This window comes from Jaculus jaculus, chromosome 19, assembly GCF_020740685.1.
Source record: "Jaculus jaculus isolate mJacJac1 chromosome 19, mJacJac1.mat.Y.cur, whole genome shotgun sequence".
NCBI classification, from domain to species: domain Eukaryota; kingdom Metazoa; phylum Chordata; class Mammalia; order Rodentia; family Dipodidae; genus Jaculus; species Jaculus jaculus.
In genome coordinates this window covers 15,413,927-15,437,605 of record NC_059120.1, presented here as the reverse complement: position 1 = coordinate 15,437,605, position 23,679 = coordinate 15,413,927, and the positions used below count along the sequence as shown (strand labels likewise).

The 23,679-nt window shown below is 39.1% G+C and overlaps 1 protein-coding gene across 3 annotated transcripts in view; it reads right to left on the bottom strand.

Annotated features, from left to right (window-relative positions):
• Nucleotides 1–2,069: 2,069 nt before the first annotated feature.
• Nucleotides 2,070–23,679, bottom strand: part of Sh3glb1 (SH3 domain containing GRB2 like, endophilin B1) — a 40,924-nt gene continuing 19,314 nt past the window's right edge. Inside the window, exons 5-11 of one of the 3 annotated variants that reach the window (XM_045138146.1) lie at nt 23,420–23,512; nt 19,375–19,461; nt 17,868–17,891; nt 12,756–12,845; nt 12,246–12,346; nt 7,170–7,398; nt 2,070–6,486 (exon numbers count right to left, since the gene is read on the bottom strand). In XM_045138146.1, coding sequence (XP_044994081.1) covers nt 6,379–6,486; nt 7,170–7,398; nt 12,246–12,346; nt 12,756–12,845; nt 17,868–17,891; nt 19,375–19,461; nt 23,420–23,512 — 732 coding nt within the window. In that variant the 3' untranslated portion in view covers nt 2,070–6,378. The remainder of the gene's footprint in view (nt 6,487–7,169; nt 7,399–12,245; nt 12,347–12,755; nt 12,846–17,867; nt 17,892–19,374; nt 19,462–23,419; nt 23,513–23,679) is intronic. The other 2 variants (XM_045138147.1, XM_045138148.1) reach the window with 2 other exon arrangements.

Sequence of the window (23,679 nt, the reverse complement as noted above, 5' to 3'; positions counted from 1 at the left end):
TGTTGCTGGGAGGTGGACCTTGTCTGGGAGGTGTGTTGCTGGGAGGTGGACCTTGCCTGGGGAGGTGTGTGGCTGGGAGGTGGACCTTGTCTGGGGAGGTGTGTGGCTGGGAGGTGGACCTTGTCTGGGGAGGTGTGTGGCTGGGAGGTGGACCTTGCCTGGGGAGGTGTGTGGCTGGGAGGTGGACCTTGTCTGGGGAGGTGTGTGGCTGGGAGGTGGACCTTGTCTGGGGAGGTGTGTGGCTGGGAGGTGGACCTTGCCTGGGGAGGTGTGTGGCTGGGAGGTGGACCTTGTCTGGGGAGGTGTGTTGCTGGGAGGTGGACCTTGTCTGGGGAGGTGTGTTGCTGGGAGGTGGACCTTGTCTGGGGAGGTGTGTTGCTGGGAGGTGGACCTTGTCTGGGGAGGTGTGTTGCTGGGAGGTGGACCTTGATGTTGATAATGTTAGATCTTGCTGCTTTTTCTCACTGCTGCTGAAGTGTGAAGACGTGAGTTAGTTGTCATGCCTTCTTCACCATGATAGAACTTTACTGGGAAACTGTAAGCCTTGAATAAACTTTCCTCCCGTAGGCTGCTTCTGTTCGGATGTATTTTCCCTAGCAACATTAAGATAACTGCTACACTGGGACTCATCTGAATGTTAAAATGGGTTGATGTCTGGAGTTTTGTCTGTGTTTACTGCAGCGTGACCCTGGAAAATTTACCTTTCCTGAAATAACTGCTGAGCAGACGTGCCTCACAGTGCTCTCTACTAACTTCTACTTTGCAAACAGTAATTTTGTGTTATAGACTTTTGCTGGTTGAATCTGTTCCTCCAACTTAGGCTCAGTGACCTCAGCTGTTAGGATTCAGATATTTGCAGTGTTGTTTCCATGTAAAATGAGCTAAACTTTCTTGCTTTCTCCTATCCAGCTCTTTCCCACTCTTCCTTTTTACCATCTGGACATATCTCCTTCTCTCTTTTTTCTAAAGTCTCAGATAGGAAAATACCACTTAGCATGCAGATGACAAAGGATGAGACAGCTGAACATGTGACACAGTGGAGGAGTCCGCTCAGACCAACAAGCCAAGCCTGACACACTTGCAGGAAGTAAAGCAGCGTGCTCAACCTCCAAACCGACCATTCACGTAAGGAGAAGCACCCGGAACAGGATGCTGAGCATATCAAGAGCCAAAGCTGAGCTGCCCTCACCCAGGGACCGAAGTTTTCTCTATACTGGGACTACCAATAAGCACAAAGTGAGGGAGCAGTTAGTTGCATTCTCTTTGATGGATGAAACACCCGGTCAACGGCAGCTTGTGGGAGGAAAGGGCTTGTTGCAGACTTGGTTTTGAGGTTTCATCAAGGTGAAGGCAGCATCTCCACACCAGCGTTCCAGCAGTTGCTGCTGTCCACCTCTGCGTCTTCCTCCTACATCCCACTGTACTTAGTCAGCCTCACTTCCAGTCAAGTGTTCAAGTATCCGGTGGGATGTTCCGCCACCACGGTGCTTTTGCAGCAATGGGTTAGAGTGGTGATGACACTCTTTTTAGAAGGGGAAGGGAGAGTGCCAGCCATGCTAGTCTTTTTCCCTTGCGTCTGAAACTGCCCAAAATGGGTAATTTTAGTTACCTAAATCTTTAGCATCTCTATTTTTGCCCTTTATTTTTCAAGCCAAAAATTGTAAAATCAGGGCTGGAGAGACGGCTTAGCGGTTAAGCACTCGCCTGTGAAGCTTAAGGACCCCGGTTCTAGGCTCGGTTCCCCAGGTCCCACGTTAGCCAGATGCACAAGGGGGCGCACGCGTCTGGAGTTCGTTTGCAGAGGCTGGAAGCCCTGGCGCGCCCATTCTCTCTCTCTCCCTCTATCTGTCTTTCTCTCTGTGTCTGTTGCTCTCAAATAAATAAATTAAAAAAAAATTGTAAAAGCATCCAGCTGGAAGCCTTTCAAAACACCTGTCCTCAATCTAGAGTATTTCTTCACATACTGCTGATCATAAAGTGTCAGTTGCTGCTGTCTAGGGCAAGGTGGTTAGAAGTCACATAAGGTTTTAGAAACTAGGAACTTAAGGAAATAATTAGGAACACAAAAGTTAGCAGCACAACGTTCTTCAAAGCAGTTTATTAGTGAAAAATTAGAAACCTAAAAATTCAACTGCATCTTAATAAAATGTGGCACATATGAAGTATCATGCAAATATTAAAAAGTAGAAACACATATGACACAGCAAGAAAGTCTAGGTACTGTTGAAAAATGCACAGAACAGTATGTACAATTTGATCCCATTTGAAAAATCTACAAATGCACAGCAGAGTCTGGAAGGCCATGTATCTACATAACAGTGCTTCTCCCTGAATGGGAGAATTACAGTCAATTCTCTTAAAAGTGTATATATATATATATTTTTTTTTTTGCCAACATGGTTATGATTTGTTTTATTAAAAAAGCATGAACAATTCTTAAAAAGTCTACAGCTTAGCAGCCTGAGGCACAGGGATGTACACGTTAGCCTAATACTGCTTTAGTGTTTGTCAGGGTGTTTGGATGTTCAAGGCACAGCAAGGAAATGTGGTTAGTGATTAATTTTCCTCACACAGATAGATCTATCTTCTTAAAAGCCTTCCATAGCATCCAGGTCCTATCATCTCAAGAATATTTTCCTAATAGATGCTAGACATATCCTTATACCTTAACACCAGCTTGCAAGTTAGATGACTAAGTTCCTCTACCTGTGAAAGTAATTTTGGTGAGGGCTACAGAAGGGAGAGAGAGATTTTCAAGTGATGTCCAACAATAGTAGGCCTGATGGTGAAAGATGAACTGTTAGTTCTGTGGTGGCTCTGAATCCTGACTGTACAGGATCATTTGAATGGCTTGTGACAAGACCGTGGGGCTCCAGGTCTGGTGTCTGGCTCAGTAGGTCTTGGGAAGTCTTAGGCATTTGTATTTTTTTCTTTTAGCCAACAAATATTTATCAAGTACTTACAATTACTAACTCTTAGCACAAAGCCTTGCTAATTTATGATCAGCAGAACCATAGTTTTATGTCAGGAAGTTGACATTCTAGAATGACAGATATATATGAAACAAATAAATAATAAAATAACTATATAAGTTACAATTAAAGTTAGGATGTAGTGAGAGGAGATTTTTGTCTTAAAATCTATTTCTTTGAGGTAAGGTCTCACTCTAGCCCAGGCTGACCTGGAATTCACTATGTAGTTTCAGGGTGGCCTTGGACTCATGGTGATCCTCTTACCTCTGCCTCCCAAGTGCTGGGATTAAAGGCATGCGTTACCACGCCTGGCTGTCTTAAAATATTTTAAAAGCTATCCCACAGAAGACTAACACTACTAGTTTCACAGGCCTTTGAAGATAAATACAAATAAAGGCAAACTATTTGAACACAGCAGTTAGGATTTTAAACAGGTTTCCAGGCAACTGATTCTGCTGGCTTGGGGACTTACACTCTGACACTCTACTTAGGATAATGTGGGGGAAAGGACAGGGGTGGTGGGGACTCCATCCCCACCAATTCTCATCTAGAGAAGGAGCTCTTCGCTCAGGCTTAAAGTGCAATTAGGGACACTTGAACACACTAGGTGTCTGGGAGAGAGGGAGGGTTTTCAGGAACCTAGCTCAGCCTCACTGGGCAGCAAGTGGCTTGCTGTGCTCGTCCCGCTCCACCATCGTCTCCTGGCAACAGTGCCCCTAGTTCTCCCACCACTCGTTAGTTTCCTTTTGCTCCTTAGTTCTGTGAAGGGGAAGCAGACTAGCAGATGGGCCTTAGCCCACCCAGGGTTACGCTCCTTGTTGCATAGGGTGAGGTATATTCTTGGATTGGGAACCTCATCTCCTGAACATGAACTTTTTTTAGAATAGCACCATAAAAATGTTTTAACACTATTACCTTATAGTTAGACTACTTTAAGGACAAAGTAGATAAAATCCAATCAATTTTTTCAGTTTGTAAACAGTGTATAAATATCTCCATGTTTAGTATTTAACATATCCATCCTCCACCCATTGCTGCACATTTGAATTAAGCTCAGGGACACAGGACTTATTTAAATAACTCTGAATTGTAGTCTCAAAATTTTTTTCAATGCCTAAATCTCTAGGGTGTTTACCTGAGTAAAAACTAAATCTACAAGTTTAAGCCCAAACAAATAAAAAAACCCAGCAAACCAAAACCCCATTAAAACAAAAAAGAAATCAACATGAGAACAAGATTGAGTATTATGTTGGACTTAACCTATGTGCCAAGCCTTTGCCTAAAAATCATTTAACATAAACATTTGCTGCATAACCTCTCAACTATAAGGTGGCAGTAATTCATAAACATCCTGTTCACTGATGAGAAAAGGCAGCTACCCATCTGCACTGAGTCCACGGAACGCAGCTCGTGAGCGAGGAAGGCTGGACACAAAGCTGGGCCAGTTCACTCCACTGCCTGGACTTCCTCCTCTACTACTTTTCTTCCCATAAGCCTACGTTGCTGTTTTTTTTTTTTTTTTTTTGATTTTTTGAGGTAGGGTCTCACTCTAGCCCAGGCTGACTTCGAACTCATGGCTATCCTTCTACCTCTGCCTCCCGAGTGCTGGGATTAATAGTGTGTGCCATGACACCCCCCCTAAGTTGCTGCTTAAGTTGACCTAAATTTCTGTAGTCTTTCAAAGCCTAACTGTGCACATACATATTGGCAGTACGTCAGGCTTCCTTTCTGAGAGACACAGAAGCATTATTCAGTTGGTTCTTAGAAAACTAGTCATTTTGAGTAGTTTTTGGGGTTCTTTAATATGATAATTCAGTCTTGTACATCTATGAAGTTGCAAAAGAATGTCTGATGGCATAGGTTGTTACAAGTTTGGACTGTGAGCCAAACTTCTAAAATGTTTATGAATCTCTTCAGAGCTCTTAACACAAAAGGATTTTTAAATGCTTTTCAAACAGTCCACTTTAAAATTCAAAAATTTATCATTTTGATAGCTCAGCTCAAGAGTCCCGGAATAAATTAACTAATTGTGCACTTCAAGCGTAAGCCATCCTGAATGACAGGCTCTCTTGACTCAGGCCCAGGACATCTTTTTCTTTCTACCTGCAACTCCTCAGTGCTCACAGTCAGGTGATTCCTAAACACACACCTCCTATTCCTTCATAATATTAACTCTGCTGCTGGTTTTGCATACTGCACTGGTCTTTAAGCTCTCCGGGACAAGGTCGCTGAGCATCTTGTTAATAGCAGCATACTTAAGTTGCTCAATGTAGCTACTTCGTCCTCAACAAATGGATGAATGAATAAATAAATGCGAACTGATGTCCAGCAAAAAGTTTCTAGATTGATGCCTTTCAGCAACTGCTGTTGATCCACAGCAACGGCTCACACAGCAGCAGTCCTTGGGCTCCAAATGTGTAGAATGTGCTTTACAACCTGGGAGCCTGACCAAGGTAACCTACGCTAATACATTTTCAAAGTTCCATTAGTAAGCCAGAGTAAACAAGCCTGTTTGCAAGTGATTTATTCTATAATGAACACAGGGGCACTAATCCATATTTTTATACAAATCTGCTGTTTAATAACCAATCCTCTTTACTATAGTGTACTATGTTCTTTATCGATGCAATGAGATCATGCGTTTAATTTTGCCAACTGAATAAATTTAAAACCATTATGCTTAGTGAAGTGGATTTGTCCTAGACATCCTAGACACTTAACTACACATCAGTAGGTAATGTGATGCTTTTCAAGGGATAGTTTTTAAGTTTTTAAGAAATCATATAGTAATGTTTAAAAAACAAACTACCCAAATCCAAACCAAACAAACACCAAGAAGAAAAACACTGAGGCCGTCTTGAGTCCCTCGTGCCAACTGCACAGCACTGAGAATGGCACAGCTGCATCTCTCTGCGTGGAAGCATTACAACACCGCGCTCCTCACAGGAGAGACACATCCTACAGCTCTTTCTTGAATCAAAAGTTGAAAGTAAATTTTTACTTTTTTCTTTGGCTATTATACCTAATAAATGAGTCACTGATATGAATTCATAATAAATTTATTTTACATAAAAGAAAAAGGCTTAGGTTAATGAAAAATTCAGTAGAAAACAATTCTTTTGTCTTAAGTTGGGGCTCAAAAGTAAAAGCTACTTGTTAGTGAAACCTCAGTAGAAAGAGAATTGTGTAAGAAAACATTCTTGTCATGAAATTGCTACCATAAATTCTGTAATGAAATATTAACCATGCAACTTTTACTGGCATAAAGGCCAGTTTCTGATGGCTGGTATTTTTTTCCCCCAGTCTTATAAGACATTAACATAGAAGATACTTAAACCTGCTTTATTTAGAGTTAATTGTATATAAATACGCTGTCACGATGGCTCATCTGTCATAGTCTCCCTACTTAGTTGAGCAGTTCTAAGTAGGTAATCGGCACCTTGCCCTTCTGACTTCCTCTCTCGCCCATTAGCCAGTCTGAGTCCATTCCAACGACACTGAACACAGTGATTACCTATAAATAAAATACTGAAAGTTATTAATGCATTAAACAAAAATCACACAGCAAGCCGGGTGTGGCGGCACTGTTAATGCCAGCACTTGGGAGGCAGAGTTAGGTGGATCGCCATGAGTTTGAGGCCACCCTGAAACTACATAGTGAATTCCAGGTCAGCCTTGGCTAGAGTGAGACCCTACCTTGAAAAACCAAAATCACAGCACAAGAAAAGCACATTTGTATTTGAGCTTTTTAAACTATTCACTGTTCAAGAATTTTAAACATCAGTTTTACTGAAAGGTATTTAATTGGAAGCAGTTTTACATATCAAATTTTTATTTTATTTGATATGTCAACTAGGTTAAATTTTTTGTGATATTCTGCTGTTAAAGAATAAAAGGTAGCCAGGCGTGGTGCTGCATGCCTTTAATCCCAGCACTCGGGAAGCAGAGGCAGGAGGATCACCATGAGTTCAAGGCCACCCTGAGACTCCATAGTGAAGTCCAGGTCAGCCTGAGCTAGAGTGAGACTCTACCTCAAAAAAGTAAAAAAAAGAATGAAAGTTTATAAAATGTAAATATTAACAACTTAAATCCACAAAACATTTATTCTTGATAAACTATTCCCAAACAAGTAACAACGGATTTGCATTTCATTGTAGTATTAGAAGGCATGTCTAGCTGTGACGTAACTTCACTCACCTCATCTGCCAGAAGGGACAGTTCCGTGCTATTTGCAGCATCATAATCATAGAGAACCCTGGCCTTTCTGCTGCCACTTGATTCTTTAAGGTCACTGACAGTGGAAGGAGGGGTGACTACCAGGCTACTTGTTGAAGCCATGACAGAAGGACCAATCACATTTGATAAAGTGGAGGACACAGGTGTCCCAGAAGTCTGATTGTTGTTAGAAAGATAATTGGATGGAAAACTGTTGAAAAGAAAATACAATTATTTATTTCCAAGTGATTACGGTTCCCTAATATCACCACTTGGCGGCACTGTTTACTAATTCCCACATTAGGAAAGATTTACAGGTATTAATAATTTAATATTTCTATACCAAATTATGCTTTATGTATTCCATTTCTTCTCTCTTGTGCCTGTCTAGTCACATAGAAATCATACCTGGAAACAAAAACCCTGAATCTTTAACTTTATTCCCGAACTCCAGAGTAACTGCATACTGTACTATTAATGTAGTTAAACCTACAGATGAATGGTGTAGGAATCCTGTTCCACATTCCCACATTTAGATTCATTAATTTGTCCAATCTTAGGATTTCACATCATTCAATGATATAATATGAAACTAGATTGTGTTATCATTCAACAATACTTTTTTGCTGCAAACGCCTCATTTCTTTCATTTCTTAAAAAAAATTAATTCCTGGCTAAACTGCATGAGACCACATTAACTCTTGGTGATTTAGTATCTACATAGACAATTCTTCCAACACTTTAGCCTCTTAGGTCTTTGAACTCCTCTGATGATTCTATATCTGGTCCTAGTTGCTACTCATTCTCTTAAGTCACCTCTAGACCTTACTCATTTCAGTAACTGCAACTCTTTCAGTAATCTTAATTTTTGGCATCCCATTCTCTGATCATTATTTTTTTCTAGTACTCCGATTTCAACAATCCTGCCAGAATTGATGTTCCTATACTTTCTTCATGTCCACAGTTAATTATAATTTCATCACTTAATGACCTTCACTTCATGACACTCATTTGGTAAAACCAATTTATCTATATTCTGAATCCCTGAACCTGCTGTGATAAAAGAAAACTAAAACCCATGTTGCTTTGTTTTACATTTCACTCATGACTAGGAGCCATAGGTGGGTCCACAGTGCTACCAAGAAATCGCACTGCACCTCTGCCTAGGACATTCACACTGCTCTCCTGCTGGCTACTTCATAGCCCTGTATATTTTTCTCAAAATTTCAGCAATTACTTCCTTTTAACTGAAAGGAGTAAGAATAACTGGGAAAATGGCCACCTTTCCTCTTATTCCAGGCAAGCTGTCTAGACTTCTGAGGCTAATTTCTCTACAACATGTGCATAGAACTGTCGTTATTTATAGAGCTCCCTCTTAGCATATCTTCCTTTTCTCTTCCATATTGTACTTTCTCCATCTGTTTTCTCATCCCCGTCAGCCTACAAACATGGTATTATTTCTCCTCTTACAAAACCAAGAAAACTGCTACACCCCAATTTCTTCTCTGGCAGCTACTTCATTTTTTTTTCCCTGCTCCTTTTTATACCAGAACTCCTTGAGAAGACTCGCCTGTGATATCTGTGATATGCTGATGATTCACTTTCCTTTGTAACTCAACATTCCTATCACAAAGTCTAGATTTACATATACTAATTTGAACACCCTTGTTTAAATGTTTAGCAGACATTTCAAACTTGTCTACACTGCGCTTTTGATATTCCTGGTGTATTTTTCACATCCCTAAAACCTGTGGCTTGTGTCAATTCCCATTTCAATTATCAAAAACTCTCCTCTCCTGTTTTCTCAGGCCAAAACTCTTAGAAATTCTTGGCTTTTTAAGGTATAAAGGGACTAATGGCTGAAGAGAGTACCATTTTCATGTCTGCTAACTTACACTGATACATTAAAAACGAACTATAAAAATTACTGTACAATTAGCTACTGCAGTTAAAACTCCACTGTACTTGTAACTATACTTGTTTTCTTTTTAAAATATTTTATTTCTTGGGGGGGGGGGGCTGGGAGGGTTAAGAGGGAGTGGGGAGGAGGGAGGGAAGGAAGGGGACAGAATAGGTGTGCCAGGGCCTCCAACCATTGCAAATGAACTGCAGATCTATGTGCCACCTTGTGCATCTGGCTTATGTGGGTTCTGGGGAAACAAACCTTAGGCTTCACAGGCAAGCATCTTAACAACTAAGCCATCTCTCCAGCCCCTTTTTTTCTTATCTGTATAATACAGACAGTATCAGTATTCCTCAGCTGGTAGGATTACAAAATCAGTAATATACATGTGTGTCTAGAAGAGTGCCTGGGCACAAGTTACAATGATGTTGGTGTTCAGTTCTTTTTCTAAAAAACTTTTATTTGTTTGTTTGTTTATTTATTTATGTGAGAGAGAATGGGCAGGACAGGGCCTCTAGCCTATGTAAACTAACTTTAGATACATGTGTCACTTTGTCCATCTGGTTTACATGGGTTCTGGGGAATCAAGGCTTTGCAGGCAGGTGCCTTAAGTGCTAAGCCATCTCTCCAGCCTGTTATTTAGGTTATTTTTTAGTTTTTATTTATTTGAGAGAAACAGGCAGGGACAGGGAGAGAGAGAACAGGCACTGCAAACAAACTCCACACGCATGCACCCCTTTGTTCATCTGGCTAATGTGGGTCCTGGGGAATTGAACCCAGGTCCTTTGACTTTGCAGGCAAATGCCTTAATCGCTAAGCCATCTCTCTCTCCAGCCCTATTTGGCTATTTTTATTTTATAGAGAGAGGGAGAGAGAATTGGCACACCAGGGCCTCAGCCATTGCAATTGAACTCCAGATGCTTGTGCCACTTAGAGGACATGTGCGACCTTGTGCTTGCCTCACCTTTGTGCGTCTGGCTTATGTGGAATCTGGAGATTCAAACATGGGTCCTCAAGGCTTCACAGGCAAGCGCCTTAACCACTAAGCCATCTCTCTAGCACTCAGCTTTAAAAAAAAATATTATTTTTTAAATTTGCAACATGACTGGATATGAGACAGAGGCTTATGCCACTGCAAATGAACCCAGATGTATGCACCACTTTGTACATCTGGTTTTACATGGGCACTGGGGAACCAAAACTGGCTCATGAGTCTTTGCAAGCAAGCACCTTTAAACATTGAGATACCTCTGCAAACCCTCAGCTACTATTACTGCTAAGAATGCTAATCATCAGTATGACCCTGTTCTACTCTTTAGAAGTGGTTGTTGGTTTTGTATTGGTGTGATCTAGATCATTTGCTCTTTGTTGAGTCTGCACTTTATTTGAACCCCCACACCTTTCATAGATGGCATCACTATGTAGGCCGGGCTAGCCTCCCCCTTGCAATCTTCCTGTACACATTTCCTAAGTATTAGAATTACATGATGTGCCATCACACCTGATTCTTTCTTTATAAAAAGCTGTATTGCAATAAATTAAAGGGCTAAAATATTCCCTACTCCTTTCTGTACCTTAAGGGTATAGAAACAAGCTCGACTTCTCTAGGACAACAGTGGTTTTCCTAAGACTGGTGCTTAAGCAGATCGTTTGGAGGGTGAGTGTCGAGTTGGGCGTGTCTGGAAGTAGACTGCGCTCCCAGAGCGCCAGCACCACGGGAAGCAAGTACTCATGCTTCTCAGACTTGCCACCAAACACAAGGAACCACAAATCTATCTGGCAAATGCTACTAGAATAAAAATAATAGGCTACAATTAATTTTGAAGATCTAAAATTGGCTGTGTAGATGTACCTAATTCTAGAATATTTATTAATTGATAGTTTTAAGCCTTATTCCTTGAAATAACTTATTTTGATTTGTTTCCTTCAAATGTCACGTATCACTCCTACCTTAAGGGTTATATGAATCCCTTTTTACTGTATCTTTTCACAGTACAACTCCTCTAGCCTTACATTAAATTCTGAACTTCAACACTATGCTGTAATCACAGATGAATATTCCCTAAACAGGCCATACTGTTTCTTCTAGCTTTTTAATATACATGCTCCTGGTTTGTTTGGAATGTTCATCTCTGCCCTCTTTTTTGCTCTAGACTAGAAGTACTAACATAGCCTCATCTGAGAAACTTGGCTCGCGCCGCTAGGCCACAGCTAGATGCCCTCAAGACATGTTGCTCTTCTAGCTTTACACGTGTCATGTATGTCCTGTCTGTGGCTTGTATTACTTCCCAGACCTTAAATGAAAGAGAAGAGACCATATTTGCTCAGTATATTATTTTCAGTATCACCTTACCATGTGAGCTCCACAAAGGCAAAATTTTTTGTCTATTTCATTTGCTAACTCCTGAATATACAGCAGTTTTGGGCCCAGGGCAGAGATTCTATAAATATTGATAACTAAATGACTCAACTATGTGCTTTCCTATACTATCCTTTTACTTTAAAGTATCATTATTATACTCAACATAATTATGTCAATGGGTTTGAGATATTACAGAGTATTCTAAAACTTTTTAAAAATAGTCTTTTATCTATTGTTATTTATTTATTTATTTACAAGAGAGAGACAGAGAATGGGCATGCCATGGCCTCTAGGCACTGCAAGTGAACTCTAGAAACACGCACCAACCACCATGTGCATCTGGCTTACATGGAATCTGGAGAATTGAACCTGGGTCCTTAGGCTTCATAGGCATGCACCTTGACTGCTAAGCCATCTATCCAGCCCTTCTACAACTTTTTTTTTTTTTTTGGTTTTTTGAGGTAGGGTCTCACTTTAGCTCAGGGTGACCTGGATTTCATTATGTAGTCTCAGGGTGGTCTTGAATTCATGGTGATCCTCCTACCTCTGCCTTCTGAGTGCTGGGATTAAAGGTGTGTGTCACCATACCTGGCTTTATTATTCATTGTTTAGATTAGTATACAAAGTAACGGGTTTCACTGTGGTGTTTTCATGTGCATGGGTCATTATGCTTGGTCTTATTCATTCCTTCCTCCCTGCCTTCTCCCATATCGCGTTGTCTTCTGGCTGCTTCACTCCCTTCCCTCAGTAATCTTACTCTATGAGGACGTCACATATGAAAGGAAACTGCTACCTTCCCAGTTGTCTCTGGAGGTCTAGCGTGTACTGGTAACACTGTGCATAGTAAGTCGTCTGGGCTTCTACAAAGTCAGTGAGACAGCGGAGATGATGGGCCTGCAAAGCAAGTCACAGTCAGTTCTCAGTAGTTTGTAAGTGGCACAGGCTAAGGAAACAAAGTACACTGTTGTGAGGAAGAATCATATATCTGGTATCTTATTAGAAGGATGATTCAGACTGATATTGGTGTACGGTGTAACAATAAACTTTGCTTAGCCAATAAAAGCCAACAAGGAAATTTGATAAGACAAGGAAAGCCATGAGATATAAGAAATTTTATCTTCCCTGATAAATAACTGAAAACAAATTCATCTCTTATTCATTAAATAGGATTTTTTGGGGGGGGAGAGTCATGCTTATGTCACAGAAGAGAGTGCCCTCAACCTCACTCATGATTCTGGCAGTCCTCTAAGTGCTGTTACCCACATCTTTTGCTCCAAACCATTTCCAGTCAATTCCCACTCACGTGTGTGCTGCTGATTCCTTCCAGCAGAAGTCTGGTGATCTCTGCTTGACGGTCAAATTCACTCTGAGTTATTCTTAATTCCTGTTCAGACTTAAATTAGGACATGGTTTTAGAGTTTCAGTAGAAGTAGATCATTTTATGTACATAGAAAAAAAAAAATCCCCCCAACAAAGCCTAAATTATCATCTGACAATTGCCTGATTCTTCTTTGTACCTAAACTGGTCCTTGATTTCTAGGCGTAGAAATCAACCTTGACAGAACCAATTCCTTACTAACACTCGACTCAATTTATTAATGCCAACACTCATAAGAGCCTCAAGACCTACAATGGACTGTCAAGAGTATGTGTGTACATTTTCTAGTGTTTACTTTGCTAAGTTTAATATTTTATTTATGTCATTTTAAGAGCACCACAGATTTGTAAGTATAAAATAATACTACTGCCAAAGCCTTTCAATTATTATTGGTTTTCAACTTTGAAGTTAACAGCAGTCATTTCAAGTTTAAGACTTTAGGGTGAAACCAAAGGATTTTTCTACCTCTTGTGTTTAGTTACCAAATAAATATGTGTTGTTAAGACCAGCTCTTAAATTCTTCTAGGAATTCTTTGCCCTATAATGCCTTAAACACGCGTGTCCTTTGTGAAGAAAAGGTTAGGAAGTTTCTCTACAAGCTCCAGTGGCCCGCGGTCAGCGCAGCACCGGCACTGCCAAGCCCGCCCCACAGGAAAGCGAAGTGCTCTGGCACGTCACCCGCAGGATAAAACTCGCCCTGCCATGGCTGACTTCAAGCTACCAGGTGAAGGCACTGAAGCTGGAGGAAAGAGATATATGTAGCATAATTGGCTTCTGATAGGTTTAATTCTGGGACAAAATAACTCACTGAAGACTCAACAAAATCTAAAAATCCAAAAATCTCAAAACTTTAGATGTGGTTGATAACAGCAAGGAGAAAATAAAAATTCATAGCTCATTGAAAGTAGTGAGGTTATTCCCTAGCATTGGGAACATCTATGTATTTGGTGGAGGCCAGAAGGTAATGCAGGAGGGTGTCTTCTCTAACCTGTTATTTTTAGATGAACTCACCAAGCCCCGGGGAATCTTCCTGTCTCTGTCTTCTCTGTGCTAAGATCACAGGTATAAACCACCATGCCTAACTTTTACATGGGGGATGGGTTCTCAGCATTGCATGGCAAACTTTTTACTGACTAAACCATCTCCCTAGCCGAACATTAAATTTTTTAAAATAGTTTTTAAAAAAAATTATTATTTGAGAGGGAAGGAGGGTGGAAAGAGGGAGGGAAGGTAATAGAAAGCATGTGAATGGGTTTGCCAACATGGGTACCTGGGCTAGCAGGCTTTGCAAGCAAGCTCTTTTAATGGCTTAGCCATCTTCTCAGCCACACATTAAACTTTTTAATATGTCTCTAGGATGAATTATATTATTTCCAAGAGGTAGTAAGTATAAAACAGCGTTGGAACTTTGCCTTTCCAACTCTTCTCCGCATCCTTCTCACTGTGCTGGCAACGGTTGACTAGCAGCTTGCAGCTGACAAAGTGACTCATCAGTGGCTGTAGTATCTCATGGCAACAGACGACTGACCATTAGACTGGATTTAAACAAGTAAGGTTGAATGACACAATAGAGAATTAAAATTGAGTAAAAAGAGTATTTTAGCAGGGCTAAAGTCAGCTTTTGCAGAAGGCAGTACAGACCAGAAAACAGCCCCAGAAGAAAATAATCAGCATTCTTTCCAAAAAGGCATAAAAGAACCTCAAGTATTTCAAGTTGCAGCTGGACTACTTACTGTTTGCCTTGAATAAATACAAAATGGTTCTAGTCAGAAGAAAAAGCAATAGCTAACCAAAATAAGTCAAATTCTAAGGCAAACTGGGCTACTTCCACATAGGACTTTGTGAAAGATATAAAGACGTTATGTGGTAGGTAACAGACTGAAGTGAGCAAGAAGCTTGAGACTAACACTATGAACACTGAATAAAGATACTATTACATTATCTCACTCAGGAAATCTTCTAGGTTTGAGTAAGACTTAGCTTTTTTTTAGCTTTTTGAGGCAAGGTCTTGCGCTAGCCCAGGCTGACCTGGAATTCACTATGTAGTCTCAGGGTGGCCTTGAACTTACAGTGATCCTCGTACCTCTGCCTCCAGAGTGCTGGGATTAAAGGTGAGCACCACCACACCCAGCTAAATTTAGCATTTTTGTTTTATTTTGAGGCAGGGGTCTCACTGTAGCCCAGCCTGACCTGGAATGCACTATGTATTCCAGCATACCCTTGAACTCATAATGACTCTCCTAACAGCCTCCTAAGTGCTGGTATTAAAGGTATGGGCCACCACGCCTGGTAATATTCATTTAAGTGAGGAAAGGCACCATGTTACAAAGTTCAGCAAGTCAATTCTTCTGTATTAGGATATCTAGACTTTAGATTTAGAAAAGATAAACCAGGGCTTTCTTCCTTTCAGGAAACCAAACTCCTGCCTCCTCTTGGGCAAGACTCTATATTCTTTCATTATCTTGAATTCTAAAAGACCCCCAAATCTGGGTCTCCAGGTGGACTTTTCCATTTTCCAGATCCCCTTTTGCCTCCCCAAGCAAGAGCTTTGTTTTCCTTCCTTTTCCAAAATATTTATTATTTATTCGGGGTGGGGGAGGGAGGGAGAAAGAGAGAGAGAGATTGAGAGAAACAGAGAGGACACACACAAAGAAAGTGAGAGAAAGAGGGTAAATGGGCACGCCAGGGACTCCAGCCACTGCAAATGAATTCCAGATACGTGTGCCACTTTGTGCGTCTGACTTTATGTGTGTACTGGGGAACTAAACCCAAGTCTTTAGGTAAAGCACCTTAACTGCTGAGCTATCTCTCCAGCCCTCCTTCCTTTTCTTAAATTCTATCCATAATTTCTATAACAAAATCCTTCCAAAGTTCAAAAACAAAATGATAAATAATTGGAATGAAATTCTTTTCTTGAACAAGTTTCAGTATATGTTTGGGACCACTATAGACACAGCTGAATGTCCCAAATTCTCTACACTCATGACAAATGTAATTGAGCATAATAATTATTCTGAGGGGCTAAGGAAATTAAGTTAGAATTAGTATAATCTGCTTGTGTAAGAAGAGAATGATACATAAGAAGACAGATGAGAAAGGTTCATAGACTATGAATTTATGGGTGATATTTTGAGAATATCTTCTTGCCATTCCCTGATTTACTCTTACAATTATGGTATAGAGTTCTATAGAAAAGACCTCCTAAGAAACACTGTAGGGACTGGGGAAATGGCTTAGTGGATAAAGAAATTGTGGAAAGCATGAGAACCTGAGTTTGAATCCTTAGAACCATATAAAAGCTGGACACTGTGGTAAGAGGATATAATCCCAACACACCTACAACAAGAAGGCAGAGAGCGCGCAGGCTAGCTAAACTGGTGAACAATGAAAAAGACTGTTCCAAACTCAGTGGAGGATGAGCACTGATACCCAGGATGTCTGTGACCTTATTCGAGCACTTCGTACACAGAAACATGCATGTGCATGTATACACACACACACTTACTGTACTAGACTGCCAGATCTGGACTGTGATAGTATATAACAGGTGTTACATAAGAAAGAGTTCTTTTAAGACGTAACTTGGAAAACTGTCATGAGTCAGTGGTATCAGGATTGAGTATGAAAAAATAATTTTTCCCCTTATAAATGTTGGTCATACTTTTAAGGCATCTGCTATATCAATCTTGGTTGGTGCTACCTACACTTTTATGAGCTTAGGTCTTCAGGAACATGAAGTTTTGAATTCTACATATTTTTTAACCATGACAATGCAGAAGTACAGAAAAAGAGTTCAAATCCATTTTGACACAGTTCCTTGTTTTTCCAAATATTCTTTATAGACATTTGTTTTATAAACGTTTCCCAGTTACAATACTAATTACTTCGCAACTGTGTACAGAGGGTGCAAAATGCAGGCAGAAGGGGAGCCCTGACATTCTGGTTCTACCGGACTCTCTCCATGCTGCTCCACCCTTTAAGCTCACTTGCGGTGCAGGAAGAAATCCGATGCCAGGGTGGAACAAGCCAAGTTAATGAAAAGATTCCACACAGGGGCATGAGAGTGTGAGTCAAGAATTTCACACAGTACAGTGATGTCACACAATCGATAAATCAGTAACCGATGCAGGAAACACTACCTAATCAGCAGGCCAGTGAGTCAGGAGATCAAAAGCTAAAGTCTGTAAAGCGGTGATAGCACTGGAGCCCTGTGAGCGCGGCCCTCAGTCCCCAACATGTGCTCATGGGGAGGAGAGACGCTGGCAGGCCTGAGCAGGGGGTGTAACTGAAAAATGCTCTCACGACTTAAAACAACACTTGAAACAAACCCACACAAACCCATAATTTTATTATTTAAATTTTTTGCTTCATGACTTGATTCCACAGCCCAGAGAAGCTGAAAAATGCTAACAGAGGCAAGACAGCTACAACAGTCACAAAGACAGCTTTTAGAAGCAACAGTCCAACATGGAGGGAGCAAGCAAAACAGAGCCACTGTCACACTGTACAGCAATGGATGTTTGTAATTATGGCTGTAATTGTTAAAAACATGAGTATTTGCTACCCTATGTTTTATGCAGTAGTAAAATACATATTTTACATATATTTTCTACTAAAATGACAGAAAAATTAGCTTTAGTTCTTACTAGAACAAGCTTTAGTTACAACTTAAAACTCATCTAGGTGAGCTAAGACATACCCGACTCTCTGAAGAAGACACAGGCCCTGGTATGAAGTGCACAATGTTAGAAGTCACTGAACAAAATGCATCAAGCATTTCACCTGCCACTAGCAAGGTACCATATCATGTAAGTTTTTGAAATTGGAGCAGTTACCCAGGCTTCACCAGTGTGTACAAACTTCTCGGCAGCACTGTTACACTGCTGTGCAGAACTGCTACTAGCCAAACAGAGCCGAGCATTTCCTGAATTTTCAGATTTTAAAAGGCTCTAAGGTTGAGAATCAGTAAGTGTTTACTAATTTCATAATTCTATGAAATAATAATTTCATAATTCCATAGTTCAATAATTTACTTACTTTTGTCACTTCCTCTGCCCAAATCTAGCCAGCATTAAAAATTAGAGAAAAATATATAGCATGAAAGAAAGTTGGAATTTAACATTTTCTACAACTTAGTACAGAAAAATATAAGTATTTTAATTTAAATGGCATATTTTCCTTTTTCCAGACTCATATAAACAAATTAAACACAGTGGTACAGCTTACCATATTGGGAAAGCGTGTCCTCATGTGCATTAGTACTAATACTTAAGTAAGAATGACAGCTTTCCCAAAGTGGGACTAGAACCTGGCCACATTCTAAGTCCTTCTCATCTGTAAAATGAGAAGTTTTGAAATATGTGGTTTCTAATTTTTCTTTCAAATATAAATTTTAGAATTTTAGGAAATAAAAACAAAGGAAGCATAAATTAACCACTCAATGCTGCTGATACATCCTTTTAGGGAAGCACAATAAACTTGAAATATAGTGCATTTAAGGTTCCCAGACAAGTAGCAATATCTTACTGTAAGTGGATGATAAGCAGCAGTAAAATAAATGTTTATTAAATCAAGCAAAGTTGTGTTAATTATTTGTTATTTTTACTTAAAACAAGACAACCTATGATTTATATACTAAATTAACATCAACTGGAATATTCTCACAGTTTTCATTTACTTGTAGATAGGACAATGGAAATAAATGCATTCTCTTGCTATCTAAGAAGACGCCTAATTTAGTCAGAGCTCCAATAATTATAGTTAAAAACCAAAAGAGATTATTTTTACTGCTTTTAACTCAATGCTAGTTGAACACAAGCAGCCGTCCCTGCTGCAGTGTCCGCACTGCGGTGTTAGGAGGATTGCGAGCACAGGCCTCGTGCTGCTCTAGCGGTAGCTGCGTCTAGGAGCACAGCACAAGGACTATACAATTGTATTTGCTGTCGTGTATGAAATACCCATGTTCACAACTCATTTTCATTAAAATAAACTTCTAATATCTCAAAAAGCTCCTCAAATTGAGCACGGTATACACACTAGTTACTATGAACAGGCTTCATTTTCTGTCTGACTCCAGACTATCATTCTGAGCTGTTCTAAGCGAGTCAGCACTGGAAATGGAATGAGCCTGGCCTCTGGAGCCTGTCTTAGGCAAGCATGGCAGAAGAAAATATTTTGGTTGAGTCCGGGCAAAAGTAGGGCAAACACTTTAGTTACTGAGAAAGTCAATTTAGACACTTGTGCCTTTCTCTACGGGAACAAAAATCTTGTTCATTTTCAATGCCCAAACTGAAAACATGCAATGCTAGCTTAAATTAGTATTTTTCATTGAATATAAAAGCATTATATATCTATGAATCTGAAATCTGTATTTGGTATTTAGGGCACACACGGCCTTTTCTTTAAGTTTCAGTATCACTTCAGGATAGCATTTTTTCTGAGACATAATGAATATGTAACTTCACTTATTTTAGATTTTATCTGCAGCTAATAGCAAGAGAAGACACTTTATTCAAGATGTAGAAAACACAGTAGGCCAACAAACCTTCAGCCATTTTACATGCAGGAAGTTGAGCATGTGAGAGAAATTTACCATAATGTTATCTCCTTCAAGGCGAGCAGAGTTTAGTTGCTTAAGAGCACAGGTGAGAGACAAAGAACACATTATGCCAGTGAACACAGTGAAACAAGATACTTGTGCACAATAAAGCATACACTAAACAGATATCAAAAGAAAGGATTTTTTTCTATTTAAAAATAACAACTATATTTGTTGGTCTATGTATTTTATATATAGGTACATACTCAATTTTTCTAAAAATCCGTATTTTCCAAAACAAAAAATACAGTTGATACTTAATTTTAAGTTATACTTGTTCAGGGAAAAATATTAATTTACAAGTTGCCAATTAACTAAAATCATTAAGTTTTCATCTATGAAAGACCTCTTTACACCTAAGTTTCTTATTCAAAGATTATTTCTAGCTTATGAATTCTGATTCCTTAAATCATTTTATCTGTCAATCGATTCTGTCCAGATGCAGCTATACCCTGAAGACTTTTGAAAAAGCATGTGGTCCTTGTATTTATAATAAACTCTAAATTCAAACATGTAAATGTAAAAACTTATGGTTATATAATGGTGGTCTAACCTTACATTCCAGGTTAAAGATTTAGATTGCTGGGGAATGCTTGAAGTGTGCAGAAGAGGAGTAATATGTGCTGTATAAATTATCTGAAGGACTGATTTCCCTCTAATTTGGATGCCTCAAAGTAATAGGCCTAAACCTCTAAATAGTGTAAAGCTTTGAAATCAGCCTTTTCTTTCTCATTACTAAAACTATCTTTTTTTAAAAAAAAGTGTCTTTTAGGTTAAGGTTAGGATTAGGTCACTAAATGTATATGCCTTACAATTCATATGCATTAGTTAAGATTTTTGCCCTTGCTTCTCTATCTTTGAGACAGAGTCTCGTGTACCTCACTGTGTAGCTGATGATGTCCTGATCCTCCTCCCCCCATCTCCCGAGTGCTGGGATGAAAGGCGCATGTGCGTGGCTAAACTACTCACTTTCTATAGTGATGGAGATAGGACCTAGGGCCTCATACATGCTAGGTTAAGCACTCAATGACTAACTGAGCAATTTACCCAGAACACGTTTTACCATATCAACAAACTATTTTTATTCATTGTGAAATAAAGTAGGAATTTTCTTTTTGCTAAACTGGTGTATTTTCAGAAAAATCTTTTTGATTTTTGTTTTTTTCTTTGAGGTAGGGTTTCACTCTAGCCCAGGCTGACCTGGAATTCCCTATGTAGTCTCAGGGTGGCCTTGAATTCCTACCTCTGCCTCCTGAGAGCTGGAATTAAAGGCGTGAGCCACCATGCCCGCTTTGAGAAAAGTCTTTGATGTTGTCCTCAATATGCTAAATAGCAAACAGCAATTAGCAAAGTAGCAAAAATGGATGCAAGCAGATTTTTATTGTCAGGGTTAAATCATTAAAATGTTTAGTCTACTACATTAAGGACAAACGGTATCAGAGATTTTGCATTGTTTATGTATGAATTCCTCAGTAGAGCACCTTGTGCAAAATTTGCAGTCACTAAATACAGAATTTAAAGAGGTCAAAGGAAAGGAATTTTCTACTTTTAAAAATGTGGTGATAAACACCTGTCTGAAACATTACTAGGAGTAGGAATAACTACTCACAAAATAATGCACATTTATAAAGCACTGAAACTGAAGGTCTTCAGTTGCCAACTAGGAACCAAAAATTGTATCAAAAAATGAAAAAAGGGCTGGAGAGATGGCTTAGTGGTTAAGTGTTTGCCTGTGAAGCTTAAGGACCACGGTTCTAGGCTTGTTTCCCCAGGACCCATGTTAGCCAGATGCAAAAGGGGGTGCAGCGTCTGGAGTTCGTTTGCAGTGGCGGGAAGCCCTGGCGCGCCCATTCCCTCTCTATCTGTCTTTTTCTCTCCCTCTCTGTCACTTTCAAATAAATAAATAAAAATGAACAAAAAGACCCTAAATATTTAGTAGTTTTTATGATTCTGTATTTTTCAAATAAATGGAAGAGAAATACAGGGCAAAACAAATGGATCACCAACTACAGTATGCCTGAAGGCTTTATGTAATAATAACTAAGACAGCTTTCCTATCAATGTGATGCAGACTCGTGGCAATGTTTGAGGAAAAATAAGATGATTATGTTTGGAAGAGAATAAAACTAAAAGCCTGAAGTATGAATTTTTGTCAAGTCTAGTATTTTTACTATTTGTGTACAAATAAGTTTTTTTTATGTAACTGTAGAATAGTTGTGTGACACCTGTATCATCATCTACTTTAATTTAAACTTCCATGGACATACAGCACAGAAAAATTGCCAATATATTTATCAAATTTTGTTTAGTACTGTATTTAGTTTCTATATATTTTCAATCAACATTTTCTATTACTTATTTTCAAGGACAGAGAGGAGAAGAGAAGAGAGGGAAGGGAAGGGGAGGGGAGGAGAGGAGAGAAGAGAGAAGAGAATGGGTGTACCAGGGCCTCCTGCCACTGCAAACATGGGTACTGGGGAATTGAACCTAGGATGTCAGGCTTTGCAAGCAAATGCCTTTGACCACTGAGCAATCTCTCCAGCCCAGTTTCTATGCATTTTAATAGCAGTGGTAAGTAGTTTAGCATAATCAAAGTACTTTGGAAACTGTTAAAATCCATGGGTTTCTGGAATTTTACTAGTAAAAAAGCAGACTATTATAATGCTCATTAAATAAACTTTTGTACTGAAACTTGACATACTATGCTTATTTCACAATCACCAAAAAAGATTCTAGTTCATTTCCCCCCAAATGATCCTTGTTTTCTTCCTGATTGTACACTTAAAAATCAATTCATGTTTTTAACTTCTAAATTTCACACACAGCCTGTTTTAAGGAAGTAACACGGTTGTGATGATGTCATGATAAACTGTGAAATGAAAATGAAAGTAAATTTGCAATTACTATCTCATCAGAGAGAATTTTCCCCTAGCAACAGCTAATATAAAACTTCCCAAAGAGGAATTCCATGGAGAGGAAGGCGCTGCGCTCATGAAGGGTTTGGGGCACTATCGATCGTCAGCCCTCACTGGCTAGCACTTCATCACAGGTTTACATTTCACTACACCATAAGCCAATTCAATTCTCAGTCTTTATTCCCTTCAAAGAGAACTCTGAGACTTCTATTAGCATTTAATACAATGCTCATTAAGGCAATGGTTCTTGATAATAATGGGAGATAGTAAGGAGAGTGGGAACATCATGACTCTTAAAATAAACCTTTTTTCAAATTCAGAATCTTAGTTTCCAGTAACAAACTTTTATTTGTTTATATTGCACTTGTTTTGTAAGTGTCCCAGTTCAAATCTGATTCAGTGCTTAAACTTTGGAATGAAACTACAGACAATCTAACTATTAGATTAATTCTCTGAATTATTATTATTATTATTATTATTATTGTTATTTGAGGTAGGGTTTCACTGTAGTCCAGGCTGACCTGGAATTCACTATGTAGTTTCAGAGTGGCCTCAAACTCATGGCGATCCTCCTACCTCTGCCTCCTGAGGGCTGGGATTAAAGGCGTGCACCACCATGCCTGGTTGCATTATTTTTTAACTATTCTTGGTGATGATGCCTTTATATTCAGTTTATCTCAGACATGGACAGAATACACTTACTTGCTTACTTGTAAGCCACACCCAACTATTTCCAAACTTGATTTATTCTCATCTTCATTAAAATGTTTCTTCTATTTCCCAATCTAATAAATCTCTTTTTAGAACACTTATTTGCCATTCTATAGCTTTTGGAGGTATTATAAGTTTTGTTTCTCAGCAACATCTGTATTGGTGAATAATGCCTGTAGGTATGACTACTTTTTACTGACTTGGATATACTAAATTTTGATAAATTTGATTACAAATAAAAATAGCACTCTAAGGTCATGTTATATTCTTAAGGATAGTTTGTATCTTATTGGTAAAATACTTTTATAATTTTTAAAGTTGATTTCTAAAATTTTTTCCTATATTGAAAAAAATATAGTACTTACTGAACTTCTAGTTTCTGCAGCTTTTGCCTTTTTTAGCCTGGTTTTTGCAGCATCCAAATCCAGTCTCTTATTTTGTAATAGTTTCCTTTCTTTCTATAAATATCAAAATGGAAAAAATAAAGGCTAAAGTTGTTAAAATCAAGTCAGAGCATAAACATTTAAAGAATTATTTTCCATTAAAGATGTATGTTTCCACTAAAAATCTATAATCCTGCTACTTCTAAAAATCTATAATTAAAACTGGCTCTAAATTGTCTTTT